Genomic DNA, 18743 nt, shown 5'->3' with positions numbered 1-18743 from the left:
CTTATCATGGTGGGCATACCCCCTAAGGGGTCTTCAGGGTCTGGGTTCCACAGCAATGGACCGTGGCCCTGGACCTACTATGGCACCCTGCGGTCGCCTACAAGTGTTGCACCAAGTACCAAGGTGAACGCCCATACAGGATCCAGTGCCTGAAGCAACATTACAGGCTGTTCTTACAGTGTGGGGTCCAGGTACAGCTCCCAAGGTTTTACAGTGGTTGCACCATTTCAGGATGCACTGCTTCTATTTGTGAAATTAGAAGGCCTGAGTTTAAGAGTCAAAAGATAAAATAGGACTAGTCAAGCTAAGGGTGATTTCTCTTCAAGGGAGTAAAGGTCCATAACTTTAGGCACGAAAAAAAATAATGGGACTCCCGAAGTGATTTAGGGTTATTGGGGAGGCACCCAGTGGGCATGTTCTAGAAAGCTTTGCCAGTGCCCAATCACCTGAAAAGCACAAGCATATAACCCAAGGTCTAGGAATACTTTGCCTGTGTCCTGTACTGCACTCCAAGATATGGAATTTACAGACAAGTGAAAATTCATCTTTATTGGCAGCAATATACCAACATATCTCTTTTCACTTTTTAATCACTTATTAGCCTGGTAAAGTCACTTTTTTTGTTGATATTCAATATTAAAAAGACATTAAAGCTAAACTCAAACCACCTTAGAATTAGTATGAATAGAGGGAGGAAGGGTTAGAACATCTGTCAAATGCCTAGTAGCCCATTTGGGAGGTTTCTGCTCCACTAGACAAAACAGGAATAGAAGAAACATCTCCCTACGTTCTGTCTGACTGGTGTCACAAGTGCCGGTGGTAGGAACCACAAACCAGTAGTTGTTTTAAGACAGCACTGCAATACCATATTTTAAACATTAGATGGCGATACAGATGAGACCTGTAAGAGCAAAGAGTAAATTACTCCTCTCGTGTTACAAGGGAGTACTTCCAACTGACAGTCTTTCAAAATTTTGCAGATAATTAAATACGTCATTGTTAGGAATCACACAGAAAATAAAAAATAAATCAGGTCCTCTACAATAAAAGGAAGTACAGGCCTTCTGTGCATACCTTTGTTAGAATGGTTTTCCCATAATTTTTTGTACTCGTTAAACCGGTGTTTAAATAAACAGGCTTCTGTGATGATTCACTTTTATAAGCTGTCAGGAGAGAGAGAGAGAGAGAGAGAGAGATGAAGTCATGTCAAATGTGACATTTCAGAATAATGGAAAAACAGAAGTCACTCAGACTGAAACCATGAAAACAAAATCTCCTGTGACATTACAGTGACACCAAAGAATGAGGAATAGGAACTGCACAGTAAAAGTGAACTGACAACACAGACACCTAGAGTCAATAAATAGGGCAAAGACAAGGCACAAGATATTCAAAAGATACACAATATGCCAAATAACACTCCCAATGACAGCTTTGTCTATAATTAGTAAATCTACTACTACTACCCTTAAACTCTGAAAATAAATGAAGGCACAGAGGGGCTAACCCACAGAATCGTTTGCACGTCTATGGTCGGCCTTAAAGCAATTGTAAAGCTTCAATTATATATATATATATAAAAAAAAAAAAAAAAAAAAACATGTATGACGTTTGTTTGTTTTGCACAGACTGGCCCCCGAACACAACTTCTGGGGTCCCTTGGCGGCTCTCGTGGCTACTCCCAGCATCAGATAACCCCTTGAGAGAAGCGATCTCCCGGGGGGGTAGTTACCTTGCGGGCACATTCCAGAGTCCAGCATTCAACGTCCATAGCCGATGAATGTATGACTCGGCCCCCACCCCCCCACCCCCAATCATTGATTGGATTTGATTGACAGCAGCAGGAGCCAATGGCTTTGCCGCTATCAATCTATCCAACCGAGAGCCGTGACCCCTTGCAGAGAGGGAAAATTTGTGGCTCAGTGGGCTGGGGGGCCGGTGACTGCCAGGTGTTGTTTCACCTCAATGCATAGGATGCATTAAGATAAAAAAAAAACACAAGGGTTTACAACCCCTTTAAGGAAGGTGCAGGTAGCCACAGCCTCCATTGGAATAACTTAAAGTGGAAGTAAACCCTCCTATTGTTTTCAGCCAAGGAAGCTGCCATCTTGGCCTCTGTTTAATCTGCAACTGCCACGATGCTGCACATGTGATCATTTATGAAACCAGCCATTGGATGGTTTGACAGTTTAGTTGAGAGCACAAGCAAATGTGACATCTAGCATTTCCGGCATGCCGGGAATGTTAACTGTTTTTTTAAACTATCAAATAGATGGGTTTACTTCCACTTTAACAAAACTGTATACTGTTCAGATCTTTTGCACATCGCTCAGCAAAACGTACAAGCGCACCCTGATGCAGATGCCATTTAAAGCATTGCCTACACCTAGCCTTAATGGGTTTCCAGAACACATATAGGGTTCCAAGCACACTGGGATTAAAAACACCAGTTCTTGTGGCAGAATAAAATGCTCATATAGAGCGTTTTTGGACAGGCATTTCTGAGCATTTAGTGTTTTTTTCCTGCCAGAAAACTGCTCTCAAAAAAACAAAACAGAAATGTTTTTTTTTCTGCCTCTAAACGCTAAATTTAAAATGTGTCTCTAAATGTCTTAATGTGCATGGAGACATAGGATAATATTAGCTACTTCTACAGGCAAAGCAAGCGTTCAGTGTGCATGGGCGCTAAGATATTAAACAAAAGACCAACCTTTGGGGCAGATCCCTCCATGGGTGTTTGGCTTGTGGGATCCTACGTAAGCCAATCCTAGAGTCCCCATGTCAAAGTCCTGATAGGTGAAGAGATGGGCCAGACAGACACCAGATGCCTTTTCTGATATATCATAGCTGAACTGCTGTAGAAGAGAAAAAAAAAAAGTGATGATTATATTGAATCACAGACTTTATGGTTCTTCTTAGTCCTCTCCATAAAATGTATCAGAATTCTGTGCCCAAAGTAGAATATGAGGAACACTTTTCCCCCCCATTTTGGATAGAGTAAGGAAAGGGCGGGTCTTAAACAGCAAGGGGTGTGGCCTTGACATGAAGGGGTGGGTCACATTTAAATTAGGGGGTGCACGAGTTTAGTCAGGCCTAGGGCAGCACAAAACCTAAATACACGCAGTGTGCCATCATTTATGGGAGCCCTCAAAATTCCCAAGCCGAGGGTGAGTGTGGAGCCACATTGGAGGTAGGGGGCCGATGTTGCCGGCGGGGGGATTGAACGGGAGCCGATTCTCCTTCTAGCATCCGCCCTTCATTCTCTTAGCAGGGCCTGGCATACAGCGGGAGGCAAAGAACTAGATGAGGTGGGCGGGGGTGAATTTGGGCTGGAGCTGCCAAAGTTTACTTTTCTTATTAACAAGCTGGTGATTGGTTGCTTGGACTGCCTCGCAACCAATCACCAGTTTGTTAATAGGAAAAGTTAACTTTGGTAGCTTCCACTCCTCTGTCCTGTGCTCCGATGTAAGTCTCTCTGCATTCAACGGTCTTCATTTATTTTTTTAATGCTATATTTAACCACTTAAGGACCAAGCCTATTTTTCGCTAGAAAATAAATTCAAACCCCCAAACATTATAGGTATATGTTTTTCTAACACCCTAGAGAATAAAATAGCGGTCGTTGCAATACTTTACGTCACACTGTATTTGCGCAGCGGTCTTACAAATCGCAATTTTTTGGAAAAATACTCTATTTCAAATTAAATAATAAGACAACATTAAAAAGTTAACCCATTTTTTTTATATTGTGAAAGATAATTTTACGCCGAGTAAATGGATACCAAACATGTCATGCTTCAAAATTGCACCCGCTCGTGGAATGGTGACAAACGTTGACCCTTAAAAAAAGAACCAGGCAGGATCAGCAAAAGTATTTTAGGTTATACAAGGGGCCAAATTAGACAGCACAAGCACTGTAATGTATAACAAGCTTTAAGGGGCCAGGATCTTTTTTTGTTTTGTTTTTTTAAAGGGTTAACAAACACTTCAATTCTGCATAAAACATTTAACAGTGTCAATTCATAAGATAATTTACGAGAGCGTGTTCAGTGGCAGAATTAAGGTTTGGGCGGGGCAGGGTAGGGGTTGAGTGGGGCAACTGATGGCAAGTAAAGCCTCATACACACGATCGGACTTCATCTGACTTTTCCGTGGATTTTTGTCCGAAGGGCGTTGTCCATGAACTTGTTCTGCATACAGACGGCAGAACATTTTCAGCCAACTTTCACCAAACCACGTGGTTTTTCAGCTCTTTACCGCCACCCTTTGGGCAACTTCTGCTATTGTCGTCTGAGGTTTAGCATTGGTTCAGGGCATGCGTGTTTGTACTTTGGATTTTAGTCCGACGGAACACATTTGTTGTCGGACAATTTGAGAGCATGACCATCCAACATTTGTTGTCGGAAATTCCAACAACAATTGTCCCATGGAGCCTACAGATGGTTGGATTGTCCGACAAAACATGTCCATCGGACAATTGTTGTCGAAATATCTGATTCTGTGTACGGGCCTTTACTTTTAAAGGCCTGGCTAGTAGCTCAGGACTTGACATCTTGAGCTTTGAGCTAAGGCACCATGCGCCCGATTCTAGTTTCATGGGACTTGGTGACATCAATATCCTTGCTGGAGAGGAAGCTGTACCTAAAGAACCAAAATCCATCCATGCATCTTCCTGCTTCTAGTTCACATATTCTCTCTATTTATGCTTCCTTCACCTCTTTCTTATGCTTGATTACTACCACCCACCAGTCATCAGATCACCAGACCATGAAATTAACACCAATAATTAAAGCAATACGTAAACAGCAATAAGTCTGCTAAAATGATATTAGCAGCTGGTGTAACACGCACACCCTCTCACCTCCAGCAGCTGCTTTACATCCCAGGCATCCTTGTTCTCATTCGGATAATTTCTGGCCATGTTGTAGTGTATCTTGGAATTGGACACATTCTCTGGCTCCTTGTGAACAATGATCTGCATTCAAATGTCATATAAAGTAAGTAAAGTTTAGAACCGGTAACATTTTTGTTCTAACTGCACTATAATATAAACACCTTGGTCTAAGGCCTTGTACACACGAGAGGATATCCGCTGGAAACGGTCCGCCGGACCGTTTCCAGCAGATAAATCCTCTGGCGGATTTGGATCTGATGGCTGTACACACCATCAGATCGAAATCCGCGCGGAATACATCCGCGGTGACGTGGCCGCGCCATCGCCGCGACGATGACGCGGCGACGTGCGCGACCCTGGAAGGTAAATACTTCCACGCATGCGTCGAATCATTACGACGCATGCGAGGGATGGGAGCGGACGGACTGATCCGGTGAGTCTGTACAGACGACCGCATCAGTCCGCTGGACTGATACGGTGAGTCTGTACAGACGACCGGATCAGTCCGCTGGACTGGATTCCAGCGTATAGATTTCTTAGCATGCTAAGAAATTTTTATCCGCTGGGAATCCGTCGGCTGGATTTTTATCCGCCTGAAAATGTCCGCTAGGCCGTACACACCACCGAATCTATCTGCTGGAACTGATCTGCGGATCAATCCCAGCGGATCGATCCGGTCGTGTGTACGGGGCCTTAGAATTAAAAATAACCACCAACATATCAAAGAATGTAATCCACCAAGATGGTTTCTTTATTGTATGATCTCGCCCATAAAAGTCAATGTGACAGGCTTGAATTCCAAAAACATGCATGGCACCATCAAAAAGAAAATCCTTGGCAGGGAAAGAAAATCTATGGAATGAAAAGAACTCGGGAAACATTGCTCTTAGCGCTCACCCACATCTGCTCCAATTTATACAACCATTTTTATTATGTGTGTGAGTGGTGATCTGCATTTCAGTGATATGGGCCAGGCTTGTATTTTTAACCAGTGATTTTCATGAGTGTTTTTTAAGTGCGGGATATAATCTGCTGTTTTTTTGTTTGTGAAGCATTGGCATTGAAACGCATGTAATGCACACATACAACTCATTTTCTCAAATGCACCAAATAAACACTTTGATCCGAGATCTCACCATTTGCTTCGGTCACCAGTTTGAAATGTTTAAAACTAAATTAATGTTAGTGTGAATGAATCTTTCCATAGCAACGTTTACATCGGCAGTTTTGTGACACTAGCTGAGCAAATCAAAAAATAAGTTGCCAAAAGGCAACCAAAAAAGGGGATTTTGATCTGCAACATGCGCAAAAGTCTACAGCAGTCATAGTAGTTTTCCTTGCAGAATACTTTTCAACTCGTTTTTAAAAGCAGTCCAAAGAACACCTGTAAAAAAGAAATGTCAAGGCTGCAATTGCTGACCTGAAAATGCTATTTGTCTGGCTTCAAAACGTCTGAATCACAGACTCAGAAAAAAAACATCCTTATCTTAATGCTGGTTCCAGGTCATGTACCAAAAAGGACAGCCAAGCGAGCTGCATTTTCAGTAGGAAAGATCAGTTTATACACTGATCAGCCATAACTTTGACCACCCACCTAATATTGAGTAGGTCCCCGCTTACTGCCAAAACAGCCCTGAACCATGGAGGCATGGCACCACTAGAGCAGCCAGTCAGTTCATCCATCACTTAGTAACCTCCCCTAGAATTGAGAAAAAGAGACTCTAGCTCACAGGTGTCAAACACAAGGCCAGCTGGTCGAATCCAGCCCTCCAGGACATTGCATGTGGCCCTCTCACCTCCTCTGCAGCTGCAGGAAAGCTCCAGTCCTCCTCCTCCAGACCCTGTACTTTCTGCTTTGAAGCAATGCATCCAGCTTCTTCCCAGCAGCAGCATAAAGAAAGGGGGTGCACTGTGATGTAAGGGAGAGTGGGGGACGCAACTTCTGATGGCGAAGTGGCTCTTGACATCTAATGTAAGGGGAGGGAATGCGCTGGACATCTAATCTTACAGATACAACCGGCCCTTTTGTGGGCAATCATAATGCTGGTGTAGCCCACAATGAAATGGAGTTTGACACCCTTGCTCTAGCTAGTTGCTATATGCCATAAAGTCACCATTCTTTAAAGAGGAAGAAACCCCTCTAGCATACTAGCTCATTATGTATTACTTACCTGAGATCGAAGCCCCCGCAGCGGTGCTCGTTCCTCTCCATCGCCACTATCTTTCCCCGAGTGTCTTCCTCGTATTCCGGCTCCGGAGCTTTGATTGGCCAGAGCCGCGATGACATCACTCCTGCGCATGCCGCCGCATGATTGCCGATAGTAACGGCACGCTCAGTGCACCGTTGTCTACGGCGCATGTCTTTTGGAAATATTTCCAAAACCGTGTAGGTTTAGGAGATATTTCTTGCACCTACAGGCAAGCCTTAATCTAGGCTTACCTGTAGGTCTAAGTGGCCTGTAATGCCGTGTACACACCATCACCTTATGTGATGAAAAAAAAACGACGTTTTTAAAAAAACGTCAATTAAAATGACCGTGTGTGGGGAAAACGTCGTTTTATGTCTTGTGAAAAACGACAAAAAAAAAAATTGAAGCATGCTTCAATTTTTTGTGTCGTTTTTCAAAACGTCATTTTTTGTGTCATAAAAAATGACCGTGTGTAGGCTAAAACGACGTTTAAAATGACGTTTTTAAACCCGCGCATGCTCAGAAGCAAGTTAGGACGCGAGTTTGAATGGAACAGAGTGTCGTCGTACGTGCTGAACGTAACTGCGCTTTGCTAGAGCTTTTGGAAAAAACAATGGTGTGTATGCTACATAGTTTCTGAAAATGAAGTTTGAAAAACGTTGTTTTTTTTCATCACATAAAACGTCATTTTTTTCTATCACAAAAAACGGCCGTCTGTACGCGGCATAAGGGTTTACAACCACTTTTAGACACTTTGCAGGCATGTGTGCTTATAGCTGCCAAAAACTTACCAAATTATTTTAACACGGGCAATGTAATGAAGAATTCAGTAGTGGGAGAAGCAATAGTGCAGTACCGTGAAAAATGTAACACTAGTAAGTGATATTTGTTTAGGAAACCTGCAATCCTTTGTAAGCAGACACTTGATGCCACTTGTAGTTCTAAGACTGGTACATACTCCCATTTATACACACTTATTTTGCTTCTAGGAAATCTCAAGGCTCTGGATATGCCAGATTGCTCTCTTCCTCCTCCATCTCAGTGTCTGCTTCCTCTGAGAAGTGTCGCTCAGTCACCTTATGCTGCAGCCTCCTGTTCTCCATCTCATTTCTTTCTGCCAGCCATTTCACCCAATTCCGCTTAAAGAGTCTCTCCACTTTTGTTGAAAATTAAACATCCCCCCTGGGCAATCAATCAATGTACATTGCAGGAATTTTATCACATGTTTCTGCTATGAAGGAAACACAGTGTTTATGTCAATGTGCATAGAGAATCTGAGCAGGAATGACTTTATTGTTAACTATTTCAAAACCAGGTCAATTCTGACATTTCCCACATCCTTAACATTTTAAATCTTCCTTTTTACGCTAGAAAATTGCTTAAGACCCTGGAAAATAAAGTGGTGGGTGTTGCAATTTTTTTGATATTTGCGCAAATTTTCAGGAAAATATACACTTATATACCCTCGAGTTTTTTCACCTTAATGCATCCCATAAGGCACAGGTGTCAAACACAAGGCCTGCGGGCCGAATCCGGCCCTCCAGGCCATTTCATGTGGCCCTCGCACCTCTCCTGCAGCTGCAGGAGAGTTCCAGCTTTCCTCTGGTCCTCCTTCAGACCCTTATTTTCTACTTTCAAGCAATGCATATCTTCTTCCCAGCAGCAGCATAAGGTAAGGGGGGTGCACTGTGATGTAAAGGAGGGTGGGGGACTCAACTTCTGACAGTGGGGTGGCTCTTGACATATAATGTAAGGGGATGCGCTCCCCTCCCCTTACGTCTAATCTTACAAATACAACCGGCCCTTTTGAGTGCAATCATAATGCTGATGCGGCCCACAATGAAATTGAGTTTGACACCCCTGAAATAAAGGTGAAAAAAAAACATCTGCCACTGACCGGCGCCCTAGTCCCCTGTTTTACTCACCTGTGACCTTTTGTTCCTATGGCATGACATGACATGCTCTACCTCTGCCCGTTGTCTAGGCTTTCGATTGAATAGATTGATAGCAGCGCAGACATTGGCTCCCGCTGCTGTCAATCAAGTCCAATGACACAGCCGTTGGGGGCCAGACCGAGTCGGGCATTCTGCATCTATGGAAGCAAAAGCCGGACTCGGCAGCGTGCCCACATGGTAACCACCAGGGAGAGAGCTTCTCCCAGGGGGCTTACCTATGCGGGAGAGGAGCCGATAGCGCAGCCGGAGACCCCAGAAGAGGAGGATCAGAGCCACTCTGTGCAAAACGAACTGCAGAGTTAAGGGAAGTATGACACGTTTGTTATTTAAAAAATAAAAATGAGGGTTTACAACCCCGTAAGGCCCGGTTCACAACTTCACACTGATGAGAGTTAATACCGAATGTGATGAGTCAAAACCATTTTAAATTTGCATGTCATCCATAAAGTTATTGTGTTCACATACATACATACATACATACATACATACATACATACATACAGATTCCTCTACGAATGCGATAAAAAAAAAAAGGGTCTTGTGCGAGTTTACTGTGTTGCGTTGCAAATTTTATCTCCATAGACATCAATGTAAATCGTTCTGGAATCGCATTGATGGTTCACATATGTGCGAATTCCACCACACTACTCACCACAAAAAACAGGAAGTTTTTACATTATGATTTTATTGGCTAGAACATTGATCGCAGAATGTCCAACTCCTGAAAATTCGCAGTAAAATCGAGGAAAATTTGCACCTCACAAAAGGACAAAAAACAAAACAAATTCACAGCGCTGCAGTGTGAACCGGGCCTTAACCCTGGTACACACCAACAGTTTTTTTGTTGGCTCCAGCTGGCTGAACAAAAAAAAAAACTGAAGAGCTCAGGAGGAGCCGCTGTACTAACTATCTGAATTTAGTACAGCAATCTCCCTTGCTGAGCTATTCTGTTCTGACAGGGGTACTGCTGTTGCAAGCTCAATTGGCAATAGTTACCTTTCAGTTTTTCTGCTGGAAGATCGCTCCCAAAAATGCAAAAGAAAAAAAAAAAAAAAAAAGGAAGAGCTAAACCACTTCCTGACCTCCTCATGTACATTTACGTCGGCAGAATGGCACGGACAGGCACAATCACGTACCTGTACGTCCTCTGCTAGACGTGGGTGGGGGGTCTGATCGGGACCCCCCCTGGTACATGCGGAGGTCGGGTCCGCTCGGGGAGCGATCCGGGACGACGGCGCGGTTATTTGTTTATAGCCGCTCCGTCGCGATCGCTCCCCGGAGCTGAAGAACGGGGAGAGCCGTATGTAAACACGGCTTCCCCGTGCTTCACTGTGGCGGTGCATCGATCGGGTGATCCCTTTATAGGGAAGACTCGATCGATGACGTCATTCCTACAGCCACACCCCCCTACACTAGTAAACACATACACAGTGATCCCTAAATGTTACAGCGCCCCCTGTGTTTAACTCCCAAACTGCAACTGTCATTTCCACAATAAAGAATGCAATTTAAATGCATTTTTTGCTGTGAAAATGACAATGGTCCCAAAAATGTGTCAAAATTGTCCAAAGTGTCCGCCATAATGTCGCAGTCACGAAAAAAATCGCTGATCGCCGCCATTACTAGTAAAAAAAATAAAAAAAATAAAAATGCAAAAAAACTATCCCCTATTTTGTAAACGCTATAAATTTTGCGCAAACCAACCGATAAACGATTATTGCGATTTTTTTTACCAAAAAATAGGTAGAAGAATACGTATCGGCCTAAACTGAGGAACATTTTTTTTTTATATATGTTTTTGGGGGATATTTATTACAGCAAAAAGTAAAAAATATTGAATTTTTTTCAAAATTTTCGCTCTATTTTTGTTTATAGCGCAAAAAATAAAAACCGCAGAGGTGATCAAATACCACTAAAAGAAAGCTCTATTTGTGGGAAAAAAAGGACGCCAATTTTGTTTGGGAGCCACGTCGCACGACCGCGCAATTGTCTGTTAAAGCGACGCAGTCCCGAACTGTAAAAAACCCTTGGGTCTTCAGCCAGCATATTGGTCCGGGGCTTAAGTGGTAAAAAAAAAAAAGAAAAAAAAAAAGAAAAAGTGTACATGGACACACAGGATAAACACCATTTGCTTCTAGAACCAGAATGGATGGAGCCTTAAATGAATGTTAGTGCACACGGACCAAATACAATACCCCATTTTGGTAAAATATTAAAGATGATGTTATACTGAGTCACATGTCACACTTTACACCTACTTATGCCTGTGGAATGGCACATCATTGCGCTCACTCCAAAATTTGCAACGATACGTCATGTGTGATGCGATCACCATTTATATATGAATGTGGAACCTACTTCGCATTTGCACATGAGCACTGGGTCACTTTAAACATTTTATTATTTATTCTATGAAAATTGTTTTACACCCTCTAGAATTATTTTTTGCTATTGAACTTGCCATCACAAGGGACTAGCAACATTCACATCAGTCCCTTACTAGCATTCATACCTATACTAAAGCCAATTTAGACAGGAGCCAAATAACCTACCTGGAGGAAACCCACATATGGCACAGGGAGAACATGGAAACTCCATACAGACAGCGCCGTGGTTGGGATTCGAAAGTGACGACCCTAGTGCTGCTAAGCAGAAGTGCTAACCACTGTGCTGCTTATTGGAAACATGCAGATCATGGTCATAAAAGTAACCACATTACTGTCTACGGTTTAAAGTGGAACTAAACGCTCTCATTTCTCATAAACTGTTTTTAATCCTTAGGCTCCATGCACACTGAAGCTGATAAACTGCAGTTTATTGGCGTTTTGCGTTTTTTTTAAAGCCCATAAACTGAACTCTATATTAGCCTATGTGCCCATGCACACCTGGGCGTTTTTTAGTGTTAATGAGCTTTGGAGCTTATTGGCTTTTTTCTGAACGCCCGAAATTTGCGTTCAAAGTGCTGTTTTTTTGGCGGGGAAAAACGCTGCAAAACGCAGAAAAATGCTAAAAACCGCTTTAGCGGTTTTTTTATCCATAAAAAAAAAAATACACTGAAAAACGCTGATTAAAGCTATTGCAAAAACGCTAAAAAACGTTGAAAGGCTCCCTGCAAAGCTACCGACGTTTTTAAATAGCTTTTATCAGCTTCAGTGTGCATGGAGCGCCTTATGCTGCTGGCATTGGTGAATAGATGGGAAGGAATGTTATATGTTATTGTTCTAACCTTTATTTATTTCTTTTTTTAAAGTAAACATTTTTACAGTTGCATACTGGTTTCTGGTCAAAATGATGTCATACATCCCATGAGTGTTCATGGGCACACCCTCCTACCTGCATGCCTGAGCTAAGGGCAGGTGGATTTTTGTTGCGATAACTGTTAGCGCTATATAAATCCTGTATAATAATAATAATTGTAGGAATTAAAAGTAAAGATGGCCGCAGCTAGAAATGCTAGAGGGTTTTTTCAAAGTGATTTCTCAACAAAATAAAGCATGGACACCATAGGTGGACTGGTGAGTTTTCTTTGAATAATGAAAATAAACAAAATAGCATTTTAAGTATGTGGTGCTCAGATACAGTTTAGATCTGCTTTAACAATGCCTGAAGCCTGGTTCCCCCGCCGACCCTTCTGGCCTCTCTCCTCCTGCCAAGTGCCCCCAGAGAAAGCAGCTTCCTATAGGGGTTCCTGAGTCACGGCTCTGCGTGTACATTGACACACAAAGACGTGGATCGGCCCCGCCTCCTCTCATTGGCTCACTGGCTTCGATTGACAACAGTGGGAGTCAATAGCTCTCTCTGCTGTCTTAGTCAATGAGGAAGGAAAGTCCCCAGAGAGCCAAGGCTCTCATGCACATCGCTGAAGGAAAATCAGGCTCAGGTAAGTATTAGGGGGGGCGCTACACAGAATAGGTTACTTTACCTTCATGCATAGAATACACAAAGGTACAAAACCTTCGGCCTTTACAAACACTTTAAGGTCAGCATCATCTCAGATTGATTTTATAGCATATCCAATCAATTCAAAATGTATTTTAATTTATAGGTTCTCCTTAATGATGATGTCTAGAGATGCTACATACATTAGGTACAAAAAAGAACGCAGAATTATACCTGTTCAATCTGTACTCCATATCCTTTCCACTGGGCATCCCACGAGGTATTTCTGTATATGTCATCCACTCGGTCAATCAGCTCGATCTGAAACACATCAAGTTTCAGTCACCATTTCTAAAAGATTTATATCAAGAGGTAGTCATGTGTAATCTACTCTAAGTGTTATTCAAATGCTGAATGAAAGACAGCTAAAGTCATTAAATCGCAACTTTAATAAATGGTTTCTCCACTCTGCATTGTCATGTCCAAGGAGATACTCTTATAGGGTTGCATATCAGTTCAGTTCTTCAAATGCTAACAAAAAAGTACAAGTAGAACGTGGGAAAGTTTCTTACAGATGAAATTATGGATGCATCCATGCGTAGCCACTGCACAAAATTTGTATGGCAAGCTGTGTCATTGTAGACAATATCAATGGGGACGGAAGTATACAGAGTCACCTTTAGGGCTCATTTACACTTGCTTCGGCTTCAACACACATGAACGGCTAGTTTACACTTGCTTCAAAACAAGGCTTCGGGCAGGCTTTGTTAAAGCTCTCTGAACGCTAGTCAAAGCTCCTGTCACTAAATAAAATGCTTAGCTTACAGTCCCGTTTACACATTGCTTTTGCTTAGCTTTGGCTTTGCTTCAAAAATGATACCCCATGTAGCTTCTGTGGTGTTTCAAAGCGTCTTCAAAGCCTTCATAGAAGTCTATGGCTAAGCTCGCTTGAAGCCCCACTGAAGCCTCAACAAAGCCCAACCCAAACCCCACCAAAGGCTCATCAAAGCCCCATTGAAGCTCCACCACAACCTCATCGAAGCCACTTTCAAAGCCTCATCGAAGCACCAAGCAAAAGCAAGGTGAAAACAGGACTGTAGGCTAACCATTTTATTTAGTAACAGGAGCTTTGATTGGTGTTCAGAGAGCTTTAAACAAAGCCTGCCCGAAGCCATGTTTTGAAGCAAGTGTAAACTAGCCTTTACAGCAACTGTATTATCCTTAACCACTAGTCAACCGCACGCCCTCAAATGACGGCGGGCGGAAGACTCCATTGTTCTGACAGGACCTCATATGACGTCCTGTCATTTAAGGCCGCTAGGGGGCGTGCGCGCACCCGCCGCGTTACTGGGAACACAATGCGCGTGCCCAGTAACTGAGCAGGAACGTGGATCTCTGTGTGTAAACACAGAGATCCACGTCCTGTCAGGGAGAAGAGACCGATGCTGTGTCTCTTGTACATAGGGACACAGATCGGTCACCTCCCCCCCCCTACAGTTAGAACACTCACTAGGCTACACATTTAACCGCTTCCCCGCCCCCTAGTGGTTAACCCCTTCCCTGCCAGTCACATTTATACAGTAATCAATGCATATTTATAGCACTGTTCACTGTATAAATGTAAATGGTCCCAAAAATGTGTCAAAAAAGTGTCCGATGTGTCCGCTAAAATGTCGCAGTCCCGAAAAAAAAAAAAAAAAAATCGCAGATCGCCACCATTCCTAGTAAAAAATAAAAATTTTAAAAAATCATAATTATGTCCCCTATTTTGTAGGCAATATAACTTTTGCGCAAACCAGTCACTATACGTTTAATTTTTTTTTTTTACCAAAAATTTGTAGAAGAATACATATCGGCCTAAACTGAGATTAAAAAAAAACAAAATGGGATATTTATTATAGCAAAAAGTAAAAAATATTGTGTTTTTATTTTCAAAATGTACGCTCTTTTTGTTTATAGCCCAAAAAATAAAAACCGCACAGACGATCAAATACCACCAAAAGAAAGCTCTATTTGTTGAGAAAAAAGGACGTCAATTTTGTTTGGGAGCCACGTCGCAGGACCGCGCAATTGTCAGTTAAAGCAACGCAGTGCCTGAAGCTAAAATTTCGTCTGGGCAGGAAGGGGGTGTATGTACATGCACAGTAGGCAAGTGGTTAAAGACCCCAATCTAGACAAAGTGTTATTAAACCCTTTTAAAATCAATTACAGCAGCTTACCTCAGTACTTTTCATGTGTGCTGCGGTTCCATTAAAACCTTACCTTTCTTCTCATTTGAGCTGGTCCAAACATCACTGCCCCAGGTTCCTGATTTTCCCAGTGGCTCCATTGCATTCCAGGCACAGGTAGAAAGCCAATGCTACTACGCTGCCTAAATCGACATGCATAGACAGCCAGGGAGAACTGATGGGGTACGCACAAGCAACGGCATTTGGAATTATAGGACATAAAGTCCAGAAGAGGGGGTCAGGGGCACTGCCATGTGATCAGTGTGCTTCTTGACTGAAGTTCAGGGAAGTGGTGGACAGGACCCCAGAGATGGTGAACATACAACATGAGAGCGTTTCTGGACATTTGTTCAATACAAGATTCATCTTCCTATGCTCAACTGATATATAAAAGTATTCAAGCCCATACATTCAGACTTTATTACCATTTCCTTGCCTAAATGTAGGCACCAGTCGCTTACCTTGTTTGTGCAATAGATCTGTCTACTTATCAACACTCCAGACTTGGATATTGAGGACAAAAAAAACAACACAATAGTGTTGTATATAAACTCAATACAGCCATTGCCATAGCTCTTCCATTCCACCTGAGTGATACCATAGTAGTTCTCAATTTTTTTTCTTACCAGATAGTTTATGGTGGTACTCTCCTCATTCCGCCCCATGAAGCTGAAAAATCGATGATCAGCCACTACCAGCATTTTGCAAGTGTTCTTATTTGGATCAGGACCTGCCCTCTGTCTCTTCTCTCGATGGAAATGTTCTATCAAAGAATACATCATTTACTAATAAATAAGAACAAGTAAACTAGCCAACCCTTTCATCCAAATGTTAGAATTGCATGCAACCCATAGCAACACTAGTAGCTGCTGGGTGTGTTCTCACTTATAACCCCAAACAGGAACAATACCCATGATAGCAATACCTCTCAACTTCACTGATCGGAACAGAACCAGAATAAATGGCTCATACATTCTCTCCACAGATCAGTGACTTTGATGGTTTCACTCCACAGATTTGTTTAAACATTACACCTCACACCACCCCTTTCTTATCTATGTAGAAAATAACATGCAATAATACATTTTGAGATTGAACGGACATTTTTCACACAGTGATTGACTCTTGTGTATCTGTTCCTGCAGCTGCAGTATTAACTTTTGTTTACGAGTCCCAATCAGAAATAGTTCCATAACAACTCTGCTTCAGTTAGACCCCCCTACTGGCACCCCTGCATTGTTTTTATATATAATCTTTCAACACGTATATAACATACATATATGAGGTGACTGTAGGCAGTGGAAAATTTACGGCACAGTACAACAAATAACTGAAACAGGCCTTGCGTATAACCACGGGATTGTACAAATGAAAAAAAAAACACATAGATAACCTACAAAATGAGTGCAAGTGTTGATAAGGGATCCAAAATATATATATTGTGTATATATATATATATATATATATATATATATATATATATATATATATATATTGTGTGTATATATATATATATATATATATATATATTGTGTGTATATATATATATATATATATTGTGTGTATATATATATATATATATATATATATATATATATATATACTGTATATAACAAAACAACAGAGGTAGACAGGTCTAGACTAGCCATATAAAATAAGCCCCATCAGTTTAATACGTAACCTGCTTCTTATGAGCCAAGATGACAGTAGATATATAGACATAAGAGCCGGTTCACACAGGGGCGACCTGTCAGGCGACTCAGCCGCCTGACAAGTCTCGGTCTGCAGTAGTCAATGGAACCGTTCTAATAGGAGTGACGCAAGTCGCTCCGACTTAGAAAAAGGTTGAAGTACGACCTTGGGGGCGACTTGCATTGACTTCAATACGGAAGTCATTTTGCAAGTTGCCTCTCAAGACGCCTTGAGATCGCCTTGCCGAGTCGTCCCCCTGTGTGTGTACCGGATTTTAGGCCCCTGGCCAAACTTATTGTTTACCAAAAAAAAACTATTTATAGAATACAGTTATTAGTTATATAACTATTGAAACTAAAAAAAAAGGGAGGGAAGTAAGGAATGCACACAGCCAAGTAATGCATACAACTAAGAAAATAATTCCCCACCAGATTGGACACTTTCATACGACAAAAAAACAAAACCCAATACCACCGGCGTAATCCACTGGACAAATAATGAGTAAAGCAATGGTGTACACTAGTGAGTTTTGGGCCTCTATGGTGCCAAGTGGGTAAGTGTACGGAAGTGTTTGCTAGTGCCAATCGGGCGACATCTAGGCTTGATGGGACAGAGTCCAGGTCAGTATTATAGTACCACCAAGCTGCCCAAATAGTACGGAAGAGTGTCTGTGTACCCCTTGCAAGTTGCTATCCAGTCCTCTGCCCCCATAATCTCAGTGACCTTCTTGGGCACTCCTGCATTTATATTTTCCTTTGTTTAGATGTTTCTGCTATAAAGCAGGTTTATCTGAAATTAAAAGTATACAATCGGATCCTGGATAACATTTTCTCTAAATGCAGCTAAACTGTCTGAATATAACCCATTCGTCCCCAACCTGTTGAGGCATGGATGTCCCTAGACCTCTGAAGGTATGCTGTGATATCTGGCACCAAACCATCAGTAACAGATCCTTTATGTCCTTCAAGTTGTAATATGGGGCCTCCATGGATCGGACTTGTTTTTCCAGCACATCTACAGATGCTCGACTAAATTGAGATCTGTAGAATTCAATGGCAAAGTCAACACCTCAAACTCACGGTGCCATGACTAAGCACTGATCCAGTGTGAAACGCGTCGGCTGTTTTTCTTATTTTTGCTGCTTTTTGTAGTGCATTTTATCATTTATTTTACAATGAAGACAACTTAAAGCGGGAGATCACCCATTAAACTATTTTTTCAAACAATCCCCTTAGATGGATGCTCGTTTTGTCTAGGGGAATCGTACTTAAAGTTTTCGAGATGCATCTTCTTCCGTCGCTTCCGGGTATGGGTCTTCGGGAGCGGGCGTTCCTTCTTGATTGACAGTCTTCCGAGAGGCTTCCGATGGTCGCATCCATCGCGTCACTAGTAGCCGAAAGAAGCCGTACGTCGCTGCGGCTCTATACTGCGCCTGCGCACCGACGTTCGGCTTCTTTCGGAAAATCGTGACGCGATGGATGCGACCGTCGGAAGCCTCTCGGAAGACTGTCAATCAAAATAGGAACGCCCAGTCCCGCAGCCCATACCCGGAAGCGGCGGAGAAGATGCATCTCGTAAACGGGTAAGTACAGCTCATATTTTAAAACAACTAGCCGATTCCCCTAGACAAAACGAGCATGAAGCTAAGGGTAAAAAGTGTTATGTACGGGTGAACCCCCGCTTTAAGAGTTTTTTGGAGTGCGGCTGTCCATCTTTTTAAAGTTTCCACTATTTGCCTTGTGCATTGCCGGCACCCTTGGTTTCCTGAGAGGTTCTTGATTTCTCAGTATATCTCCCTGGAGCGGTGACTCCCTTTCACTCAAACTCTTTTGGGACCCACTAATGCTTTAACCCAAGATGGTTCCTTAGAAAACTATTGAAAACCCTCTGAAACACAAACATGTTT

At 42.4% G+C, this 18743-nt stretch overlaps 1 protein-coding gene across 2 annotated transcripts in view; it reads right to left on the bottom strand.

Moving 5' to 3' along the window:
• ADAM17 (ADAM metallopeptidase domain 17) overlaps nucleotides 1-18743 on the bottom strand; it is a 111213-nt gene that overhangs the window by 36049 nt on the left and 56421 nt on the right. For both annotated transcript variants that reach the window (XM_040348622.1, XM_040348623.1), the window contains exons 7-11: nucleotides 15772-15908; nucleotides 13152-13238; nucleotides 4862-4975; nucleotides 2711-2855; nucleotides 1075-1163 (exon numbers count right to left, since the gene is read on the bottom strand). In XM_040348622.1, coding sequence (XP_040204556.1) covers nucleotides 1075-1163; nucleotides 2711-2855; nucleotides 4862-4975; nucleotides 13152-13238; nucleotides 15772-15908 — 572 coding nt within the window. The remainder of the gene's footprint in view (nucleotides 1-1074; nucleotides 1164-2710; nucleotides 2856-4861; nucleotides 4976-13151; nucleotides 13239-15771; nucleotides 15909-18743) is intronic.

Source organism: Rana temporaria, chromosome 4 (genome assembly GCF_905171775.1).
Source record: "Rana temporaria chromosome 4, aRanTem1.1, whole genome shotgun sequence".
NCBI lineage: Eukaryota > Metazoa > Chordata > Amphibia > Anura > Ranidae > Rana > Rana temporaria.
Note: the sequence above shows the minus strand (reverse complement) of the source record. Positions and strands in the feature narration are given on the sequence as shown.